We start from the raw sequence: 25,563 nt of genomic DNA on the forward strand, positions 1-25,563 counted from the left end.
CTGCTGTGTACGTGCTCTGGTTTTCTTGTGGTAGGTGGAGTAGTAGGCGGAGTTCCCTCTCTCCTAATTCTTTTCACTCAAGCTAACTCCAGCAAGTCCTCCCCCACCCCCCCCTCACTTCAGCTGCACGAAACCAACATCGAGAGGAGTTGATCGTTCCTTTGAACGGCTGCTTGAGTGAGCGAGCTCCGGTGAACTGCCTCCCGAAAAGGAACTGCCATGACAAGTGGTAGTTCCTCAGGAGTCGTGAGCTTTGCTTGTATGCTGCCAACGCTCCCAGTCGATGACTCACTCCTACGAACCTGCGCGAGAGAGGGAGAGGGGGAGAGAAGAGCGCGAGAGCGAGCGATATCCCGCCTTTTGTTGCTGGTTGTTGATAGTGGCGGTTTTCCGCTTAGTTATGCGTGCAACTCTGTTTACAACAGCAATGCTGCAGAAGCTCAACAATGAGGGAGGGATGATGATTTAAGAGGTTCTTCAGTTACCAATTTGGTTTTCCTGATTTTTTAAAAAAATACTTTTAGTTGAAACTTTTGAATTTCTCAAAATTTCGGGAGGGAACTGCAGCCCCATGAGTCCCCCTCGACCCAATCACCCATTCAATATTACATAAATTCTGAATTCAACCTAAATTTCAGGATCTTACTAAACATTCTGTAGATACTCTTGTGAGGATATCAGTAAAACACATAATGTTCGTTCACTTCCAATCAATATATAATTCACTATTTGATATCGCTATGTAGACAACAATGAAATTAATATAAACTATAAAGGATGGATAATATTGAGTAATCGGAACTCGACGTAGCTCATCGTCCCCCCCCCTCCTCGAGAAAATCCACTCCCAAAAAGGCCAAGCACGGCGAAGCCGGTTGCCTAGGGGTAGCAAGCGAAAGCGTGGGTCTCCGCCTCCCTGCCTCTGCCTGAAATGCGAGCGAGCGAAGGGTGCATGTTGACAGGAAAAGATGTCCTGTACGACTGGACAAAAAAAATCAGACTCTCAGACGTTTGGCAACACCGCTTTTGCCCCCCCCCCCTTTTCACACTAGCACAAGTGGAGACGAAAAGTCTGGGGTTCCTCAAGTCCAAACTCTAGCCGGAGTGACTTTAGTAGCTGTTTATGTTTTCTTCCATTCTTGCGCGAAGGCGGATTCCTCCCCTCCCCCGCCCAACGAAACCAACTTGGAGCTGTGTTGGTATGGTAGCTCCTGTGAACGACTCTTTCAACGAGCAAGCTCCAATGAACTACCTTTCTAAAAGGAACTGCCTCGTCCGAGAGCATGCTCCGTGGCCTCGTCGTTCCTTTGAACGACTCCTGGTGAACGACTCCTTTCGGTGAGCGAGCTCCGGTGAACTGCCTCCCGAAAAGGAACTGCCATGACCCATCACTACTACATATGTGTAACAGGAAAAACTCATGTTTGCAACGTCACAGTTTCTCTTTACATATTATAGAAACTTTTCCTGCTACACCAAAATAGACAATTGTTAGTCTGGAGATTTTCATCAATTAACAAATCTCAAACTACACCTGGTAATAAGTTTCTTTTTGCAGCACTTAGCTCCTGATTATATAGTCTGGGATAAAAATATTTATCATGGGAGTTTCACTTGTATTCAACATATTTCATTTTCTGATCTTCCTTACAACTTCAATATTCACACATCTTTCGAAGGATAATAAAACACATTTTTTTCACTAATTACAATTGAAGTTATCCTTATTTGTGTTACTAAAAGTTATGTTTGTTTTGCATTTGAGTTGCACTGCCATCTAGTGTACGCCGTAGGAAATATAAGGTTTGGTGGTCAGTGCACATACAAATTCAGATTAAACAAAACACTCCGATCTGACGCTTGAGGCGCTCATGGTGATGGTGGTGACCATCCAAACTAAAGCGTATTCAGTGGAATGTTTTTTTGTAATGTTGATGCAACGTTATCACAACGTTGTTCCCCTACATACAACATTCATCATAAATACAACATACATACAACATTGTGGCAACGTTAGTGTGTTGACTGTAGTAGTAGTAGTAGTAGCAGCAGCAGTAGTAGCATAGCAGTTTTAGTTTAGTTTATTTTAGCATCCAATAAATTTATCATATGAACAGGGGCGTAATCAAAAATAAAATTTGGGGTTCAGCTAGGGGTGCCCATTCCCCAATGCATGTCATAAGCCCATAAAGTTCTAAATTAAAACAGTGTTATAACAGTGATATATTAATAATACTATCTTATTAAATGTTATTAATAATAATAATTACTAGACACGCACACACTGACAAATAGTGTTTTTTACTGCCTGGTACACAATGCAATATATTGTTTCTAGTATTTCACCACTGCATGTATTATTCTGACAAAAAAAAAACAACTTCTCTTACTGTACCAAAAACAGTTTCTTAAGGTGGAGTTCGACATGGCTGAAGATAAGGCTACATTTACCATATGACTGGCAGAGTGCGCACACATTCCTTTTGGGTATTGTTGATTTATTCATGATTGCACACCATTAAATCTGCCACTCGCATCATAACCTTGACTCATGATTTTTTCATGTCAAGACCAAGTTTGTGACATTGTTCAAGAAGAACTGTCAGATTTTCAGCTGACATTACACTACCAGTGCCGGATCTACAAAGATTGTGCCCCCCGCAAAATATTACCAAAGATCCCTCTACCTACCTACTTTTACACACACACACGCACATATTATATATATATATATATATATATATATATATATATATATATATATATATATATATATATATATATATATATAAATATAAACGTATATACATATATAAAGTATGCATGTGTTTGTGATTATTGATCTCATGTTGACAAAGTCACATATAAGGGTCTAGAGAGTGATTCCAAAGTCCCTTAAAAAGTAAAGGAGTTAGGTTGGGTACAATTGGTCATGATTGAAACAGGTTATACTGAGGGGGAACCACAATGTTTTGTTCCAAGCGGACGTCCACCATATTGGTGGTGCCATATAGAATTCAACTATTTTTTTTTTAAATGGGAAGGGGGTGATGTCAGAGAACGTGATGTGATATATATATATGTATATATATGACACTGTTTCCTTACACCTGGAAAATGATACATTTGTTACAATCATGCAGTCGTAACTTTTTCCTGATTAAAGAAAGATAGGTTGACAAAATCTTCACCACTGCATTTCTTGTGAAATTCTAGTCTAATTTGATTATAGTCTGACTGCCACACGGGAAACACAGGGTGGGTGATCTTAAGGTGGAATTTTTCAGCTTTGTCCCTGCATAATGCGGCTCTAGGACCCACCCAGCCTCAAATCAAATGGTACCGGCAGGGGGGGAAGGGGCTAAAGGCGGCCGCAGCATGGTACTGATCACATCACCTCAAAGATTGCCGAACATCGAAAATATGAGGGGTCCACATACCCTAAATGTGCCTTCATGGCACGGTGCTATATGCACAGAAAACTTTACCTTTATCTGTAGATTTGCTTCTGTACTCTGAGTAACTATGTTTATATTTTACATAGGCATATACAAACCCTGTATTATGCCAATGGCTGAGGGCCCCCTAAAGGCTTACTTGTCTCCGCTCCCCCCCCTCCCCCAGACCATGGGGTTTTGCGGCTTGTAGATCCAGCACTCATCACTATCCAGTGTGATACACAGGGATGCTATAAAATCAGAGATAAAGCAGCAAATATTCATCATCTAGCTTATGTATAGTTAAGACCACTAAAATTTGTGAAAAACAACTGTCATGGCAGGGAAATTAATGTAAAAAAAGTAAAAAAAATGAATAATGATGATGGTACGTCCATTTGATGAAAAGTAAAGTTCCTGATAAATATTTTATGTACATTATTATTGTAAATAGCGGTGTGGTGTACGTAAATGTTTAGAGGGGCCTCCCCACTGGTGTAGTGGTAACGCCGTCGCCTCTTAAACAAAATCAATAGATCCCGGATTCGATACTCAGTGGAGGCTCATAGTGGGTTGGGTCCCACTTTAAAATGTAGGTCCAATCCTGATTAGCCTAGATGTTCATAAAGTGGACTTCAAACAAACACTAACCTTCCTTAGTACTGTCACTCAAAGTCGTATGTTCCCAATCTAATCTCGGAAGAAATAAATAACCCTCATTGGCCGATACCACCAGTCACACAAAAGACTGACACAGACGCAAGAGGGCAAGAATAAATTGCTGATTCCCCTTCCCACTGCAACGTAGATAAAACAAAGCTACTTTCACAGTGACCTTCATTCCTCTTTTCCAAGAACTCTGTGACTACCTGATCTGGCATTAGCATGGTAGGTGATTTAAAAACATCCACCTATCCTACCAACACAAGCTTCAAGCAAGAATTGGCAATTAATTGTTTACTTCGTACAGCGTTAACTAAGCAGTTCCATGCCCTCATGGTCACATTTTGGTTCAGCTTTCACTTACCCATGCCTTTGATCTTGTCATCTGCTTCCCAGGAGGGTGGGGTTTTATCCAGTGTTTCTAGGAGATTCTATGAACTTCCTGCGCTGGTCTTCCAATCAGTCCCAAGGAAGGGTGAACGAACTTTTAAAAAGAACAAATGTTGAGACGAGCTGTTGCCTTTGCCCACTTTTCTAGCCACTGAAAATCTTTGATATCGGATGGTATCGATAAAAGAAAATCAACCGATACTCATAAATGCTGATACTGCCGGTATTGGCTGATACCAATACATCGGTATCGGCTCAGCCCTAATATTTTCTCTATACCCAACTCTAGCTTTCTGCCTGCCTCTCAATGCTTTCACTATGGTAGGGTATGTCTGGTGGAGGTTCAACTGAGAAACTGCACCACTGCGGTGGATTCATGGTTTCTCTAGCAATAGAATTTGCTGTGTTTTGGCCACAAATACAATATTACTTATTGTGTAGCGAATAATTGTGGAAAGGTAAAGACATTGTTTATAATTCATTCTCGAAGTGGATACAATACATTAGAATTCACTGCTCCTATGCAGTATATATGCCAAACCACACCTGTTCTTATCAAATATGCATAATTTAACACCCCCAGACAAACTTTTCACCTCTACAACACATTGTCATATGCCAGGGTTTAAAAACTGTTTTTAGATTTTTGAGAAGCGAGAGTCTTTTACACTGTCTCTAAGGAAGTATTTTAGTGTCTGGTCTTACCCTTTTTAACAAGTTGTGATTTAAATTTCAAGTAATGATTTTAGAAAAGGGAATATTTCCCCATGGATACACCCATAATTGTAATTCATTCGTTCATTCCACAAAACCACATAATAATGAGCTTCTGTGCAGGGGATAAACTTGTCCAAGAATATTTTTATCCCCCTCCCTACAAATAATCATCTTTGGTACAGGGGGCAAACTTATCCTAAGATATCTTTGCCTGCTTTCGCTACAAAACCACAAAATAATGTGCTTTTGTACAGAGGATAAACTTATTTAGGGTATTTTAACCTCCTTTCACCATTAAACCATGTAATAATGAGATTTTGTACAGGGGGTAACCTTGTTCAAGTATATTTTTAGCCCATCATGAAACCATGTAGGAGTATCAACAAGATTTTGGACAGTGTGTAAATATTTTGACCCTCATTCAGGACAGGAGATCATTAAGATTAATATTTTGTCCTAATATATCTTCACTTGGTGGTAAATCACTCCTACGTTATTTTTTATTGAATGCTAAGGTTGTCCAGTTTTTCGAAAGAATAAACAATTTTGAAAATTTATTTGCTGTCACCAGCCTAACATCCAGCTGAACTTTAAATTTTGTCTTTTATTATATTTCCACTATTCAACGTTGATTCTAAATAGCTAAACATCAGCCATTTGTTTGTAAGCAATCCAGTCCAGTGGTAAACTTGCGATTTCGTTTGGTTGTGTCAATTAACATCTGGCTCCAGTCCACGCAGTCCATGAAGTTGCAGTTGAAGATCATGAGAGTCATGGTATCAGCCGAAGAGGAGAGAATATAATGAGCATCGCACTGCAGCCACCTTTACACTCTATAGCTGGTTCCACCCAGTGAATAGAGGCTGGGTGATACTTAGAGCTAATTTATGCACCAATATTAGATTTAAATTGTTTAGTACACATGTATGTTCTGAGTAAGAGGTAAGCAAACATATATTACTATTATTTTAAACTTCCATTTACACTCGTTCAATGAATACATTTAAAGAAAGTAATACATGAAATGCATAGTAAATAAAAGAATAGTCTTTCTAATTGCATTAACTCATTTTTCTTTTTCTTTTTGTTTTAACAAGCTGTATATCAAATATAAAGAACAACAAAAACATCTTAATCAATGCTTTTAATGAAATACATTACAGTTTACAATATTTAACCTTCATATCTATTTTGATGTGGGCTCTGGGAATCCATTGTCAGCGATGATTTGTTTGTACAAGCGAGATGATTCCTTAGCAGTTCTTGGCCTTGCAGGGTCATTGTAGTCCACAAAATATAGCCCGAACTTTTCCCTGGAAAATTGAAAATAAAATTTCAGGTTATGATTCAATATTAAGTTTTATACACACACACAAACATGCACACTGAGAGTTGGGTAAGTTACTTCAAAAAGTAATGCTGTTGATTTGCTGATATGTTATTTTTGGACAATAAGGAGTCCCCTTTTCCTACTTATGATGCCGATACATAGAGTGTGATGCATAAGAATTACCAAGCAAATTGTCCATTACCATGGTTATCAGCTTTGTTTCATGTGATGAGAACCTCTGCACAAGCATACATAAAGATCCAGTCCTTAAAAACATGTAAGATGCAAGGGAAATATTCATGAAAATAGTTATGGACAATTTACCAATCCATACTTGTGCAGACCACTATACATGCACCCACATGCTCAAAATTTTCAAAACCAAATTGTGCATACTACGGAATTAGTTATTACTGGGCACCTTGTATTTCACATTGCCATTATCAAATCATATGTACTAATATTTGTTTTCAGTAACAAAGTTTAAATTTTATGTCTCTTACAGAAATAGCTGTATTGCATTATATTGCTTTTAATGACAAAAATATTTTTAATAAACTTACTTACTTTAAATCTGGCAATAGTATTAATTTTAAAAAACCACCTAAAACTTTCATCGATTTTTTTACTTGCTCAACCTCTCAATTCAATAGAGAAGTGGGAAAAATAACCAAACAATGCAAGACAAAGAAAAAAGAAAAAAGAAAAAATATTAAACTTACGTGTATCCTCTCAACCATTCAAAATTGTCAATGGCACTCCATGCTGTATATCCTAGGACATTGCATCCATCCAACTTGACTGCCTTCAACATCTCATTAATATAACTCTGTAAAGGCAAGTTACAATATTCACAACACATTTAATGAATAGAACAAAGATAATGAGTTGTATGAGCATCAGCACATGATCATGATGACTTATCATTTTATCTGGTGATTCTGATTTTAATTTAGGTAAAAAGGACTAAAGAACTTACTCTGTAGTAGTCAACTCTTCTGGTGTCATTGAGCTCTCCTCTATCAGAAACACCATTCTCAGTCACATAAACAGGTGGGTTGTTGTACTCAGTCTTCACCCAGTTCAGGATCTTACGGAATCCCCAAGGAACAATCTGAGAGAAAAATGCTTTAGCAAATTCTCTCTAAAGAAAATGCAGTCACTGCTCGATTCAGGTGAAAACAAGGAAATACACACACACAGTAATAGAATGAGGGAAAGAGCCAGAAGGGTGGATAAACTAAAATATATAAAGTAGGAGATATTAAACGTTTAGGAAACACAGTAAAGAAAGGCTGATATTTTGTGGCCATCATTATCCACAAGATATCAACCTTACTCTCATTTTGAGAGGAGATAAATACATAATATTATTAACAATAACTGTAACAAAATATTACAATATTGAAAATCACACAAGTCTCATTCCTATCTTTACACAAATACTTATCTCTCACATCATCCATGTTACTAATTCTTACTGCATCTTGCAACATCTTTATTACTATCTCATTATAAATTTATAGAGCCAATATTCAATTTAAATTAACATTTTCTTATCTTCCTTTTTGTGTAAGTATTTAATGTGAATATGATGAAATGAAAAGTCTTATTATAATGATAAATTTATCCATCTTCAAAACTCCTTCCATATAAAAATTATTAACATATTACTCTATATTTAGCCAATAATTACATATACTTTATATATTGTTGAGAATCTCTCAGATATGGAATACTTTTATGTGTTTTCAGCAATTGTACTCTTGATCAAAATTATTCTTGCTTCATGACCAAGTTTATATTTTGGAAATATTTGTTACAAATGTGACTTATTTATAGGGGGATAAAATTATCCCTGTCAGGGTTGAAAATTTTACATCTATTGCAGGGACACCAGGCTCTATTTGGAGGGAAATTCCTATACCCCCTCCTATACCCCTCCCCCTCATTAACTCCATCATATGTAACAAAATCAATTTGTCTACAAGTAAAACAACATGAAAGTTTTTTACATTCGTTCCTAAGACCTAAAAATTGCCACAGCCACACTGCACAACCAAATAAATGAGTATTGATTCCATGCTTCCTTAGAGCTTCCTTCTGCTGTCAGTTTCTCCTGCTCTATGAGCTTCTTGCAGATGCAAGTTATACTGTGAAAGCAAAACATTGCTCCCAGAGAGTTCCTATCTTCAACGGTTCATGAGATTTTAGTATCTTCAGACTGTTAAAACAAGAACAACACAGGTTCTGCTTTATCACATTGCATTATAAAGGTTGTGTAACATTCCCCTGTGCTACCTTCCATAAGGATGAGAAATAAAAAAAGTCACATCTTTGTTCAAAATGCTTAATGTTTATAAACTGTAATTTTCACTTCCTTGTATTTTATTAAGAGTTTGATGAATGCATTTAGTTTCATCAAAAATTAGAATTTGAGTGAAAATTTGCAATAAACTTGGTTTGCAAAGTTCATATTTCATTTCAAATATTGATTACCATATTTCGTATTTGTTTTTGTACATAAAAATTCTGGCTCTATTAATGGATCTGATAAGAATGGAAATGCTGCTCACCCTAAGCCAGGAGGATGCAGATTCTGGCCAAGAATCATCAGAACTCTGGATGCTCGTCTGATCTCTTTCCCAAGATGGATTTGGTCCTGCTCTTCCTGCTTCGGCATAGTGTGTTGTGTAATGGTTGAGACCAAGGAAATCATGAGTTCCTGGTACATAATAGAATGGGTTGATTATTATGTTATACAAACTGCTGGCCAAAAGTTTCCAGATACTGTCAAATTTGTATGTTTTATGCTCATGTCAAATTTTAGAACGTTTCTTATGTGGCCAGGACAAATAAGACAGATGATGAACTTCCTCAAATATAGGCTTTGAAAATTTGGCACCAGGCAACTCTAATGATAAACATGAATCACTGACGTAATTGCTACACATTGGTCATGAAGCCAGCTGAAAGAAAGCACTCAGTCCCACTCACACATGAAGACTATGCTTGTGTGTTTCTTTGATTCACTGTGAATTTATTGAACAAGGACATGTAGTGAATCTCCAGTGTTATTTGGAAGTGCTGAAAAGGTTGCCTGAATCTATTTGAAAGAAGCCAACTTGAACTCTGGCCTGGGAAGTGAAGTACCAACAATGACAATGTGCAATGCCCTTGAGCATATACATTGAGAGGTTGACAAAAATAAAAATGATTATAAAAGAACCCATAATCCTTAGATATTGCATGCCTACCGAGAGCTGGTAAGAGGAATAAATTATTAAGATACACCTCAGTGTAAGAGAGGTAGTAATTTTATACTGGTACTTTATCAATGTTGGCTCAGAACCTTAATATTGGTCCATTCCTGTTTACCTTTAATGGATTCTATTTGCTCAGGTGTGAATGTTGGAAGCCTTGATCGATTCCTTCCCTCTTCTGCACTATATTGGTCTATGAGCTCTCTCATTATTGAGGGATAATCCCCGCCTTCTGAATAGATTGGATGCGCATACCAGCCAAACTGAAAAAAAAAAAAATACAAATATCAGTTTGGGGCAAAATTTTATATATTGTGTGTGTAGTTATAGTTGTGTTGAAATACTGATTGTCTTTATTCAATTAAATGAAGTGCATGCATAAAATAGAGAGTACATTTGCAAACCAATGTGATATTTTGCAAACTTTCTCACGTCGTCAATATAGATTAAAATATGGCTTCCTACACTGTTATTACCATACCATGAAATATAAAATTAGTATATTGTCTGGTGAGAGTAATGTCATATATCGGCTCTCTCCACCTCTTGTTTGAATGGGCATTGCATCCACTAAACAGTCGTGTCCATAACGGTCAGGTCATCTGGTACTCTGACACCTCTGAAGTTCTCAATGATCGCTTGAAACATCTGAAGGTTCCAATCAGTGGCGTGCTGTGCTAAATCAGGCAGGGGAACAGGTGACCTGCACTTGCCCCCTCCCCTCCCATACCTGTCGGAATATAATACAGTAAGCCAAGTAAAATTCAACCCTTGTTGAAATGAACCAAATAAACATAAGAAACAAAAGTTAAAAATTTTCAGAAGTGACATACATGAAGCACGATAAAAATTATGAAAATACCAATGTTAAAGCAAATATGATATAACTAAACAAAACATCTAACTAACTAACTCTCTAGCCTTCTTAAACCCGAAGGTTCATGGCTGCAGCAACACAGGCCTTCCATCTTTCCCTATCTTGAGCAAGATGTATTAAAAACAAAATTGTTGATGCGCAACAAAGGAAAAATGAATAAAAGCAATTTATGATTGATAAGAAAAAAAATGTTTTGTTGAAACCGATTTCATCTCTCCATTTGTAGATTAAGTTGACATCTTTTTTTCTAGAGTTGAGCATTGTATTTCAATATGGCAATCAGATGGCAGAGTTTTTTCATGACATCCGCTAGATTTGTATAAATTATGACAAAATCCGAACTGTTCCAAACTCCCTCTCGGGAACAAACAAGGACAACAAAAATTCGCCACTGGAAGAGTATCCAGTTAATCATTTTACAGAGTTGTAGTAACTTGTTTGAAAATGCCTTGTGTACGATTTGGTTTTAGTTTCTAATTAGGTTAGGATAGGTGTATGTCTGCTGTCTTTTCTGTAAAGTTCAATGTACTAAAAGCTTTCATCTTCATCCGGTCAATCATACAACATTCGCAACATTCGCTTTCTTGTCCTGCGCTGCGCTTGTCTTGCTGGTGGAATAGGTGGATGCGAGCTGTTTCCTTGGAAGCTATTTCGCAGTGTTTAGCCAAGGCATTTAGCAGACGCTTAGACTCTAGAAGATTTTTCCAGTTCGTTATGACTGGCAGACGAAATTTTGCAATGAGATTAGGAAACTATAGACTTCCTACACTCCAATCTATCACTACGATGCAATTAAGTTTTAGCACATAGCAAAAACTCGAAGGAAAACGAATTCGCTGTGTCTCGTAGGGAACAGCTTGAGAGTTCAGCTTCCGCGGTGGGAAGTGGCTCCATGAGGATCGTTTACCTTCGGGACGACGAGGGTAGGTGAAGTAAACAAACTTCCAGTCAGGGTGAAAGTTTTTCTTCAGCGTGTTGATTTCGGAAGAAAGAAGTGTTCTTATTATGTTATTATAGATAATTTAAATAGCTGAAAAGGGCGATAAGTAGAAGGGAACAGCCTGTTCCCTCTGTTCCATGGAGGGACCGCCACTGGTTCCAATTCATTATCAACAATAGCAGACGCTCACAAAGGGCTACCTGAAAGAAACAGTAGTCATGACCATCTTTGAAAATAATTTTGCCTGCTGTGGATTTTTTACACATTGTTTTCAGACTTATATTCAAGGATGTATGAGGTGACAATCTCCTCAACTTTCAGCAGAGGACTGGTCTCTGTACTATGGACATGATGATGAATTCTGAACTTCCAAATTTTTATCCTGTTGTTTCATCTGGGGTAGGGAGTGCTCATGGAACAACATAAGAAGAGTCATGGATCCAAATATGTAGCAGTTGAAATTGTGATGTTCCTAGATGGTTAAGGTAACTGTGAAAAATAATGTTGTTGTCAAAAGTAAGGGAATATCCTACATCTGCCAATATTATATGCTCTTTGCCACTGCAGTATCATATTATGGATGAAGAAGGAGTGAGGACACTGTTAAAATTTAGTAAATAACCTGTGTAGTTTGCAATGCTTGTTAAAGAGCAAAATAAGCCATTACCTGAAACTGAACAGCATTTTCTGCTGCCTGCAGATCCTCTGTGGAATTTGTTTTTGGTTCATACCAGCCAGTATTCAGTGTGATGCCAACCTGACCTGAAATGAGTATGTTCTTGTGAGCATAATATGCAAGAAAAACTACAGTTTGTAGTGAAAAACCTTCCATTGAGTAGAAAACAATGAATTAATTAGGTACTTATCAGTTTTTATTGTTCTTTAGAATAGTCCAAGGAAAGAGCTAATCGAGAATGCAAATAACCCATCAAGCTGGTATTCTGCAAAAAAATCCATTTCATCATACTTCATATTTATAGCTCAAATTGTTTCACAGATATTGCAATGTAAAGGTACTTTACTTTTTGTTGACTTTGATTTTTGACTCCTGTAAATAGATGGAGAGAAAAGTTGTGTTAATTTACGAATGCATTAAACTAAAATTTACTGAGTCTTAAAGATTCACTAAATTTTATCACCCTGTCCTTAACAGACTTGAAAATTATTGTTGTCTCTCAAAGACAGGGACTTTGTCTGGTGAAGATAATTTACTATGCATTTTGCTACTATTTGGTATGCTTTTCAAATCATTAAATTTTGTCTTCATAACTGTAGTATGTTCTGGTATGGAAATATAGTTGGATGGACAGACAGACAGGATGTGGTACATAAGCACACTCTTCTCAACTTTGATGATTAGTAACCTAAAACTGAAGTAAAGTAAGTTGTAGTGAATCGCTTCTTCTCAAACTGGAATTTGAAAAATAAAACTAAATAAGCAATCATTAAAAAATGTAATGCAAAGTCCAAAAATTCACTTCCTGCATGAAAAACATATTTCATTGTAGTTCTATCTGAAGTAACATGAAGTAAAGTCTTCAATTGCTAATTACATTACTTACCTTGCTGTGAAGCTCGAAATTCTTCATCATAAATATGGTAGGCTTTAGCATGTGAAAGGAGTGTTGTGTGTGCACATAGATATCCACCAATGCCATGTGCATTAATTCCTGGTGCATTTCCTCCTTCATCATATCCCAAAATACATTGTGTGTGTGGTTCATTGAATGTTAGCCAGTATTTCACCTACAGGGAGAAAATTTTAAGAAGTAAATAAGTGTAAGTTATAGTTAGATCCCCAATTTCTAGAAACCAAAAACAACCCAAATAAGCCAGGAAAGGGCACTATAATTCACAATAATAGGCACCAGAAATTTTAAACAAAGGTATATAACAGTAATTCAGTAGTAATATTGTGTATAACAAATGCCTTCAAATTCAAATAAATGCACTCATCAAAAAGTGAATATTGTCATAAGATTAACTGTTGTAATTTCATGATGCATGCAGGGGATTGTATTATTATTTATATTTTTTGCATTATCAGAAGCAATATTACATGTTTATACAATGTTTATGCATTTTCAAAACAGAAACTTCACGTGCCAGTTCCGACGACACAATGAGAAATGCAAGAAAGAAATGTTTCCCGAGAGCGACAATAGATGGCAGCACACCATATAAATAAGAGCAGAGTTCATTGTAGAAAATAGGAGTGGAGAAGAGCGATTATATATATTATAGTAAATGAAAAATACATAAAGGAAGAGTATAAAAATTATAGAAGGAGTGAATAAAATGTTGTATATAGCCAATTAAGATAAATAAGAATATGCTCGTATATAAAACAATTATGAAAGTTAATAAGTGAGCAAATGAATTCAGAAATGTATCTCTTTTTGATCCTAGTGATCAAAATTTAATTTAATAACTCTGACGAGGAGAACATCGTCAGCTTTTGTATTTGTCCATCCCTTGGTGGCGCTGTGTCAAATTAGACGCCCCGAAGCACTTACGGTTGCGCTTCTTATTAGATGCACTGGGCCATAGGCAGCGCTTGCTGTTAGCGATCCTGGGCTATTCCCCTTTTGGTCGTTACATAGGAGGTGGCGCTACTGTCAGTTTAGTCGACCCTACTGTTTCTATAAGTATAGCTTGTATTGTTTGCCAAAGAAACGGGGAAAGCGAGCACATATAAGTAATAAATAAGATTACGCTTTCAAAGAGAAGAAAAAGAAGAATAAGCCTTCTTCAAAAAATAGAAAGAAGAAAAGAAGAAGAAGTCTTTTCCAAACATAGAAAGAAGAAAAGAAGAAGAAGTCTTTTAAAAAAATAGAAACAAGAAAAAAAGAAGAAGTATTTTCCAAACATAGAAAGAAGAAAAGAAGAAGAAGTCTTTTCCAAAAGTAGAAGGAAGAAAAGAAGAAGCAGTCTTTTCCAAAAGTAGAAGGAAGAAAAGAAGAAGAAGCCTTTTCCATAATCAAAGATATAAAAGAAGATGAAGCCTTTTCCCATAATAGAAGGAAGAAAAGAAGAAGAAGAAGCCCTTTTCCTAGAAATTACGAGAAGAAAGAAGAAGATTTCCTTTCAATTATTCATATATGTATAAGAAGAATATAACTGACATAAATTTGGAATCAGCATATATATACATACATACATACAAGCTTTGCTATATATATTTTCTCTGTATTGTGTATAGTTTCCAGAATATAGATCCTCATTTAACTATATCCTCTTGGCTATAAAACACTTTCTTATTTGGAATTCTCGATTAAAGAACCTATCCCCCTGAGATTAAGATATCTGTAGCCGTGGTATAAATAACATTTAAGTACGTACCCCAAGGGCGTAGCAAATAATAATAACAATAATAATAATAGTAAAGGTCCCGGGTTCGATCCCTGGCCGGTTCAAATCCGAGAACTTTTCTAACGTTGGAAGCGGCCCCGGCATCCACCCAGCGTCGAATAACATGGGTACCCGGGGGAAACCCTGGGGGGTAAAGGCGGTCAGGGGCGTGGTGCTGATCACATCACCCCCACTCACGACCGGATCAAGAAAGTGTGGGGCGTTACCCCCACACCCCCTATATGCCTTCATGGCATGGTGCTAAGCACAGGGGAACACTTTACCTAATAATAATAATAGTTTGAAAGGTCTACCCATTTGGTTATGTGGGAGTCCTTCATGATTAAGATAATTAATAATAATAGCATTATCACATGAAACTAATATATATTTTGTATGCAGACTCACATCACCATACATGATTGACTAGATCTACATAAGAGTAATTTTAAATTATTCAATAACCAATTGACAATTGTTATTTTGATGACTGCATTTGAGATTGAGTGCAATGACATTTGTTAAACGTAATTTTTCACTCACTCTATCCCCAAATTCTCTGAAAGCAACTCTTGCATATTCTGCAAAGTAGTCCACTAAAACTGGACTTGTCAATCCTCCAATGTCCTGTAGCTGTTGAGGTAGATCCCAAACGAAAAGTGTCACCTACAAACAATAAACATAAAGTATAAATCTCAAACAAGATAATAACTATTACATTTTCTGATCTTAGGAGGAAAATTCAGTTCAAACAAAGCAACAGTAAATAAAACTTGAGTAAACCTCAATGAAAGAACTATGACAATGTTGTAAGAAATAATTCATGATTGAAGGAAATTTGAATCAAAATAAACAAATAATCATAAATGGAACCTACAAATGGAACAATATCGTTCTCCAACAACAGGTTGATAAGATTGTTGTAGTAATCAATGCCAGCCTGGTTGATGACATCAGTGTCACCTGTTGGCAGAATTCTCGTCCAAGACAGTGAGAATCTGTAGAAATGGACCTGAAAATAGAACAGTTGTTTGAGCGGGATTTACAAAAATCATGAAAATACACATATAGTCTACTGAGTCAAAATATGTGTCATTCTAAAAAAGAAACAAACATAAAAAAAAGTTCTACTCACAAGGGAGGTCATCTAAGTGTCCCTCTCCGATTTCCATGAAACTTGGCAGGTGTATTGAGGGGCCCAAGGGATGAAATATGTGTTTTTATGTTTCAGCTAAGAAACTGTTTTGGGGGGCAACCCCCCCCCCCCAATCAAATGTCAAGATGATGAGAAATTGAACTGGGGACCTGACCCCTAAACCACGTAAATCTGGCATAGGAAGAACACGCATATATAATTGGAACACACACTGCACAATACTGTAGAATTGTAGGTACCAAACGCAGTGCAATTTTAGAGAGATGCTGAATTCATAGACACCGTTGTTCCTGAATAAGCATGGACATAACAATAGACGGACCAGAGCATGGTAATGGAGTGTCAAAATAGCTGCACACTGGAGCCATAACCCTATCAAGCATGATCTTGATATCATATAGGTGATATCCATAGCCAAGGACACAAGAGGATAGTTCCATAGATGAATACACAGCATGTATAAAACATTTATTACCACCAGAAAGTAACATGTAACACAAAACAACATTATGGTAACCGATCTGCCAACACAAAGTAAAGACAAGCACCCATGCATCACATTAAAAACCGCCCCCATTGTTGCTTCCACGGTGTCAATGTACATACTCGTCACAGTAATGGTACTCCTCAAAAAAATGATGTAAACATAATATTTGGTTACATCTGATTACTGCCACTGCACCACAAACATAACATATTGGCACCACCCAAAACAGAATGTCACTGGATTCTCAAATGGAGGTGACCTTTCGGGAAGATACCCACTCTTATACCATGCGTATTGGAAGACCTGTCGAAACCTGGGTGAGGACATTTGAGGGAGGGTTTTGCCCCCTTATCCCCGTTTTTTTAGCTGAAACAAAAAAAACATGTATTTTTTCCTTTGGGCCCCTCTATACACCTGCCAAGTCTCATGGAAATCGGAGTGGTCAAATCCCCACTTCAATTTGTTCTCATCTTGGCATTTGAGGGGGAGGGGGAGGTTTGCCCCCTAAATTTTTTTTAGCTGAAACAAAAAAACACATATTTTCTCCTTTGGGCCCCTCTATACACCTGCTACGTTTCATGGAAATTGGAGGGGGACACTTAGATGACCTCCCTTGTCAGTATTAATGCCTTGTGCCCAGCCCATACTTTCTTGTTTTTGTTCCTTGATATTTTGTGATTTCGTTTGGAGATTTCTTTGGTTGTTGTGGGAAAATTATTATCACAATGGAATCATGACAGTAAATTAATTATACATTGATTTAGACTTTTTAGCCTTACCATATGATGAATTGGAATTTTCTATCTGGTTCCTAATTCAAGTGATAATAATTTATTTATGCTTTAAGAAGAAGCTTCTTCATGTCTGATAGTAGTGCTAAACTAATGCAATACAACACATTGAAAAAGAGAGACAGAGACAGAGCATTTCTGTTGAAAGTAAAAAAAAATCAATTTGATTCATTTAAAAAATAGAAGAGCTCTACCATTATGTTCTCACCAAGTAGCCATGAAAAGGCTGTAATGGATTGCTCAGTTACAGCACCACCATCAAACTGTTAGGAAGGTATTTTGGAGACACAGAATTGATTTTGTGAAGTTTTAAAGAATGGGCGGGTTTACGATCAAGTATTGGAGGAAGGTTAATCTTGCAGCTTCTCCAATAGCCTCCTTCATCTACACCTCCTGGACTTTTGGATGGGAGAGAGAACTTGGATTGCTTGCAGTACTAGACCAGTGGTCAGTTCTCTCAGACCATGTTCTGCAGTAACCATTAAGCAGAAAACTGAACTCTGGACCTGTACAAGCTACTTATATAGGATCGTACATGCTCACAAGCATTAGTCAGTGGAAGAAATAAAAAATAACTGAGTTATTCTGCCTGGTAAGCATTTATTAGCTGCAAGGTGTATTGAATTCTGCATGTGGTCTCTTTACTAGTACGTACCTATTCAAACTGCATGCTTTCAAATGTGGCAATATAAATATTAGGCTTGATGCAAATATAATGGTCGAATTGTTTCACTGTGTGCTTTTTGCAAGCATTTTTTCTCTAATACATCTTATCATGTGTGTTTTGCAAGTAACTATTTCTAATACATATTTATTGATATATCATTTTAAAGCTTATTTATTGTTTAATCTATCTGCCTTGAAATGATTTTCTTTCACTTGATTTATCTCGATTATAGGCTATTTACAATGACACTGTCAAAGCAAGAAATGCACATCGTCTTGTTTCATGAGTTCAAACTTGGTCGCAGTGCCATATAAGGAACTCAAAATGTTGGTAAATGGGGTGAGGGAAGAGTTTTTTGGTGTACAGTGTGCATGTATTTCAAAAAATTCTGTACTGGCGATATGAGTCTCGAAGATGAGGAGGGTCATGGGCATTCATCAAAAATTGACAATGACCAACTGAAAGAGATAATCAAAGCTCAATCACTGAAAACAACACGAGAGGTTGCTGTTGTAGCAATCATTACTTTTCTAGCCAACAAAGTTATCATCAGTATTAACCTCTGCTATGTGAATACTTCACTATAAATATCAGATGTTTTAGAAAAAATGAATCATGAATTAACAGTTAAAAAAAAAGAAACCAGTCTCAGATCAGTCAATGTCCATCCACCTCAACCCTACTTTTGATAAGTGACTATTAATTTGTCTAAATATTAAACAGATTAATTAATGTACGTAGTATTTACATTGAACGAATTCAGTATTGCTATCAAATTCTTTATTCCATGCTACTGCTTTTAATGCAACATATGATTGGTGCTAATGAAAAGATTTGGAAATAAATTAGAAAAGGTTGTAAAATTAAATAGAAGCCTCTTTGCTGGACCTGAAATGAGAAAACTGCTTAAAAACAATGCCTTTGATTCAAGGCTCACGACTATAAAATTAGCTACTTGACGTTCATTTGAAGGAGTGAGTGGATTTCTGGGCAACAGAAAAGAGAAAAACTATGAATTTCTAGTATCAGAACCAGGCCCATAGCCAGGAATTCTTGGTAGGGGGGGCAAAGTTAATCCTAGAGGGGGCAAATTTTTAATATATTATTGTATTGTGTCGCGTTCGCAGATATAGGGGGGTACACAGCAGCACGTGCCCCCCCACAAAGCAATAAGTAACCGGAAAGGGATGATATCATGAAATTGCAACGAGCAACAAAAAATTCGGGAATAAAATTTAACATAAAAAGGCTAATCGGGACTGTATCTACTTGAAATGTAAATGTGCCGCTACTGAAAATTGAATCTGAGGCACCTACATTGCAGGTCGATAATGTTAATAGGCGATTAATACATACCAACAGTTTTGGGCCTTCCTCAGAACTCATTAAGGGAGCCCTTTATAAATCGTTCTCCATATTTATTCCCTGCAGTTTCCAGTAAGCCAAATATTTACGCATAAAGGAATCTAATAAGAATTCAATAACACTAATGTGTTGTGTTATTTATGCAAGATAAATCAAATAAATTAAATAATAATGATTACATATTATCTACACTTTGATGAATTCTGTAAAAATTTGTACTACCTTTTTTGGACATTAAAACATGGGTCTCTCAGTCTACCACAGATCCTATATTTGTTTCAAATGGGAGTCTCTTACATCACTACAATGTTGGCTTACTGGTTACGCTAAACATTTTGCAAAATATTGTGTGAACTGTATTGTTTTATTTTTGAAACACATTTCTTTCGCACCCAAAAAACAAGTAAGAACCCCTTGATTGATCAATGACTTCTTGGATTACGGTGGCATCATTATGCAACTAAGTTGCATAGAAAGAAGTTTTATATTCACTTTACATTTTGAGAAATATGTTCATTAATGACTGTGGTACGAAACCAACTATAAAAATGGGCCTCATTCACCTTACTCCATCCTCGCAGCGTGAGGTCTCTGGGGCACTTATCACGACCACTGAGCAGAAACATTCAAACCCAAAATATCAGGGTTTCTTTTATGCTGATACAGATTCCTGCTAGTCAGAGAATGGCTTAAGTTAGGAGGATCCACTCCACAGCAGAAGAGTTGATAGAATGTTTTGTGGAATAATTAGGTTATAAATAAAAGATAAAGGTATAGTTCACCATGCATATGGCACCGTGCCAGGAAGACACATTTAGGGGATGTGGGGATAGATCTCCACACATTCTCGATCTCGGCCAAATTGAAGGTGATGTGATCAGTACCACGTTGTGACACGTTGAAGCATGTTGAGGAAAATGGAACATCTCGCTACATCAACAGCATCTTAACAGTTGATGCCCACTAAAGCCCCCCCCCCCAAAAAAAAAAAGACTGGCTCTTCGAAGATAGAAACACGCCCGTGTCTGTGCGAAAATCATGATCCGATAAGAAGAGAATGGTGACTGCCTTCTTTACTGTAAGGGGAATTGTGGCACGGGGGGTGCTGGAAACACAGAAGACAGTCACCGCAAAGTGGTACACCGAGGAGTGCCTGCCCAGAGTAATTCAAGCTCTCTCATGGCCAGACACTTAGTTTCTCCAACACGCTCCTACCCACCACTCCAAAGTTTGCACAGAGTTTTTGCCACGTACTGTGCTGAAGGTCCTGGAGCATCCTCCCTATGGTGCAGACCTCGCTCCATGTGATTTTGCACTGTTCCCTCGCGTCAATAACAGATTAAAGGAGTAGGTCTCCAACAGAGAGGACTTTCTAAGGGCGTGGAATGACGAGAGTGCCCAGCTCCCTGAGGAAACCAGTTGGTTCGATGACTGGTTTCGAAGGATAAAGAAGTGTATAGTGTGTAGTAGAAAGTATTTTGAAAGATTGCAAAAATTAAAGGTGTATTGCAAAACTTTCTTAATGCCTTTTCTATACACTCCAAAAGATGCCTAGTGTAACTCGTATCACACCACAATTTTTATTGCTTTCTAACAGAAATAATAAATATGAAACACTCTCACATTTTCGTAATGTTTGATAATTGACCCAGTAATGTTTGACTAACCGACCTGGTAGTGGGGTGGTTACACAATGCATTACGATGACAGGAGTTCCTGTACGAACTCCAGCCTGGGCATGGGTGTTGCTTGTGAGGGACTTCTTCAGTTTCATATCATCACTCATTCTCATTGTCAAAATTAACTAGAAGTGGCAGAAAAACAAATAAAAAAAATCAAATATTCACCCTCTTTCTCTTCCACATCCATCACAATTACCAACAGGTAGACATGGGAAACAAAAAATTGAGCAGTTCAAATTCCATAGAAATACATTCAAGAAAACATATCCAAACACATTACGCACATTTAATAATGCCCTCCCCAAGACAAGACCACTTAGAATGTCTAGATACTGAAAATCGTGAAATCATTTTCCGAAATCTGGATCTGGAAAGGATTTTTTTTTCAATTCTGGTACGACATTATGGAATCCAACACACCTTCCTTAATAAATCACCAAATCCATAAATGTATTTTTTAAGTTCCTAGAGCAATATAGAATATAATTGTAAAGAATAGTGAGAATTCCTGATAGGAATGTGTTCTACATTTTTCACAGGGGGAACAAGGCATAGTTTTAGGGGGGGCAGTTGCCCCCCCCCCTGTCCCCCTCTAGCTATGGGCCTGATCAGAACTAGTGAACTGTTACAAAGAAATGGGTTGCCAATGTACTTAAAAATTCGTCTTCTCATATTCCAACAGACCTTACATACTAAGCAGGGTGAGAAGTTATATGACGATAATCTTAAAATGGAGCACCATAATCAAGGGGATGCTTGCTAAAATTGTTGAATCCTGAGAGTGACACTAACCCCCATTTCCTTCAGAAGGGCAACATCCTCTTCATAGAGGTGATAGGAATCTGCAGCAATATCTCCATTTAAGCCATCGTCTGTCTTGTTCGGATACATGTGCAGCATATGATCCCAGATGTTTTCTCCTTTACCTGAAATGAAGTCTCATTGCATCAACTTATTTTACCAAACGAATATGATAGGAATTATATTCCAGTAACATAAAACCATTCATACATCAATATATAAAAATATACTTAATGTTTAACTATTTATCAAGATTGAAGAGTTGATAAATTAAATGCCATTATAACTAAATGTAGAAGAAGGGGGATGTAAATATTCTGCAGAGACAACAATGACCTGAATCCAGTTTCCCTGGCAAAGAAGTTACCACATTGCACTATGATGCCAAGGGTTCAAGGTTCAAATCCCAGCCAGGGTGTTTCATCATGTCAACATTCATTCTCATCTTCGCGATTAGTCAAAGTGGAAGAGAAGCAAAGTAAAATAAACCAACTCAATCAATCAACAATGACCTGAACTCATAATTAAAGATGAAATCGTAAAATTACCCCTAAATAAAGGGGGGAGCACATAGGTACCAATTTCTCTGGATTTCTCGGAGGATGAAGTCCAATACTCATTTAACCATTCAGAAACAATATCTATAGTATAATAAACTGGTTGGTTCTTAATATTATTATATTTATATTATTGCTATATTATGCCTATTATTATTATTGGTACCTTACTCCTACTCCTATTATTATTATTATCATCATTATTGCATTTTGTATTTATATTTTTGATTATTTAACATCACTTTTCTAACTCTTTCTGTTGACGTCAGAACAGGATTCAAAAGTGTTGCCAACCTAATCTATACTATTTTTCTGTGAAGGTTGTAGACATGTCATGCTACGTGGGTGCTCCGGGGTTCAAGCACCCACATATAAATAATCTTGTGGGTGCGGCGCACCCACAAGATTTTTAGTTTGATAAAAACAAAATAAAATAAATATTTCTCACTTGCCATTATCAAAAAATAATAAGCAATTAAAACATTGAGATTGTACAGACTTTGATAAAGACAAGCTAACATTGCACAGGGACATGTTTCTATAGATGTGTGCAGAATGAACAAGGAAAAAGTGGCCAACTTGTCATACATTACAAATATTTTAAATAGAGAAAACAGTTGTCTCATGCGTGAAATGCTCACAGAATTTGTGAAGTTTGTACGGGTGATTTTAACTATACCTGTTACTTCTTGTACCTCTGAGTGGTCATTTTCAGCACTTAGACGATTGAAAACGTTTTTGCTGTCAACAATGACCCAAAAAAGATTGAATGATTTGGCAATTTTGCATGTTCATAAAGAAATGACTAAAAATATTGACATTACCAAAATTGCAAACAAATTCATAAGTACAAATGACGTAAGAAGGAATGTGTTTTATATTGAAAGTTAACATGTCATGATTATTATTATTATTATTTGGTACATAAAGTTAGTCATTTTGTAGTTTCTGTTCACAACAAAATCCTTGCATAGTTCTTTCTGCAATACAATTAAAATTATTGCATTTATGAAGATTTTTTCATTTTAATTTGTATGAATGTGGTATTTTCTTTTAGTAACGTGTTGATAATATCATTGCCTCTTGCAATCATTGTGCATGTAAGTTGTTTAAAGTATACAATACTTGATAATTACAGATCTAACCATTGATATGCACCCACAGAAATTTTGGAAAGTCGGTGCCCTTGAGACATGTTACATTAGTATAAGAAACCACAACTGCTTTCCTTATCTACAATTACACCTACTGTCAGATTCACATACATCAATAAATTATGCAAATGATAGAACTATGGAGTATTTTCCAAAATTTGATTTTGAAAACCAAGTAAGAATCATAAAATTTAAATGCATTCACGAAAGGTTTTCCAAAAAATGTAGGATGGAACTCTTTACCCTAGCTTAGGTTTTATTTCAGCACACATATTTAATAAACGACAATCGTCACTTCTTAGAAGTGACTTCAAAGAAGAGCTCAGTAAAACTAATATCCAGATACATAGCCTCATCGAAGAGAAAAACTAAAAATTAAGGGAGTTGCTATAGATAAGTGGCTGGGTATACCAAGCACGGAAACAGTTAAATTGGTATTGAAAGCCTAAATATAACAATGTGGCACATGCAGTTTTTGAAGTGGGGTTGGGGGATGTTATCTATCACTCAATAAAATTTTCGTAAAACATCCCTCCAGCTGGGATAATTTGCATTGGCATCCTCCACCTATTGCATTGTGTTCATGTTGATTCAATACAAGCATACCCTCACCTATACCCAAACTTGACAAAGTATCCCCACATCCATTGGTGGATTTAGCAGGAGGGGCATGGAGGCACGTGCCCTCCCACAAGGGATGATTAATTAAGATGATATTATATTACAACATATAATTTTTTTTCGAGCATTCCTTTTTCAGATAACAAAAGAATAAAACAAAGTTTAGCACAAATATGTTAATCGGGACTAAATTTACTAGACACATAAATAAGTCAACACTGGAAATCGAACCTAAGACTTGTTGGTTACAAGGCAATAACATTGACTGGTTCTAGGTTCTAGGTTCTAGGTTAATTGTTTCCCATGTTTGTGACAGTTTCGTCTGAGGAAATGAATTATCAAGCTCATCCCTTTCTGTAATCATTGTATATACAAATAACGAAGAACTACTTCTATTTCACAAATATCTAGTAATGCTATCACCTTATAAATAAAGGGTCCTGGGTTCATTTCTTAGTGAAGAAACATTGTACACGGGGCAGATTCCATTTTGAAGGTGCAGTCCCGATTAGCTTATCTTGTCACGAATTCGACCTAAAACAAACCCATTAGATGCATACAGAAAGTTCTTAATAATATTGAAAAAATTGCACATTATATTTCCAGTGTTATTTGTTATCATATGTGTGCAGAATATTCTGTGCCCCTCCCAGAATAGAATTCTAGATCCTAGATTCCACATCTAGGAATTGCCACTTCAAGTACTGGATGTGTGTGGCAAAAATACTATCAGATGAAGACCATCAATGTAGAAAAAAAATAGCAAGTTGCTATCTGTCAACATTTGTTGCATTATTATTAAACCATCACGTTTTGGTAAAACTACATTATGTATCAATCAGTTTGTACTCTCTCTTTGCTGAGAAAAAAGAGGTTTACTTATTCTTGAAAAATATAGAGCAAATGAAATACAATGAAGGTGCCACCAACTTTGTGACAAATGTAAATGACCCTGGAAATTTCTATATATTTTTTCCATTTATGACAATTTATAAACAAAGCACTTTATTTCACCCCATTTTGCGACATTGTTTAATAATGGTCTTGAGATATCGAATTTGGTAGGATTTGGTTGGTTGATTTGATGTTTTAAGTCCACTTTATGCACAGTAAGGCTAATCGGGACTGGACCCACAGTTTACAGTACGATTCGAACCACTATGTGCCTCCACTGGGTATCGAACCCGGGACCCCTTTATTACAAGGCGACAACGCTACCAGAATTTGGTACGAAACTTTCATAATTGGCAACACTGAAACTCTGTTAATTTGTAACTTTCACACGTTCCGAAGCTTCTCATATTACTGCGCTTG

At 36.7% G+C, this 25,563-nt stretch overlaps 1 protein-coding gene across 1 annotated transcript in view; it reads right to left on the reverse strand.

Moving 5' to 3' along the window:
• Positions 1–6,393: 6,393 nt before the first annotated feature.
• LOC146000554 (myrosinase 1-like) overlaps positions 6,394–25,563 on the reverse strand; it is a 54,405-nt gene continuing 35,235 nt past the window's right edge. Inside the window, exons 2-11 of the mRNA XM_083138300.1 lie at positions 21,909–22,042; positions 15,846–15,980; positions 15,512–15,634; positions 13,180–13,363; positions 12,285–12,379; positions 9,916–10,063; positions 9,114–9,262; positions 7,517–7,651; positions 7,260–7,366; positions 6,394–6,520 (exon numbers count right to left, since the gene is read on the reverse strand). Of these exons, the coding sequence (XP_082994426.1) occupies positions 6,394–6,520; positions 7,260–7,366; positions 7,517–7,651; positions 9,114–9,262; positions 9,916–10,063; positions 12,285–12,379; positions 13,180–13,363; positions 15,512–15,634; positions 15,846–15,980; positions 21,909–22,042 (1,337 nt within the window). The remainder of the gene's footprint in view (positions 6,521–7,259; positions 7,367–7,516; positions 7,652–9,113; positions 9,263–9,915; positions 10,064–12,284; positions 12,380–13,179; positions 13,364–15,511; positions 15,635–15,845; positions 15,981–21,908; positions 22,043–25,563) is intronic.

Source organism: Lepisma saccharinum, chromosome 16 (assembly GCF_977018435.1).
Source record: "Lepisma saccharinum chromosome 16, izLepSacc3.1, whole genome shotgun sequence".
Classification (NCBI taxonomy): domain Eukaryota; kingdom Metazoa; phylum Arthropoda; class Insecta; order Zygentoma; family Lepismatidae; genus Lepisma; species Lepisma saccharinum.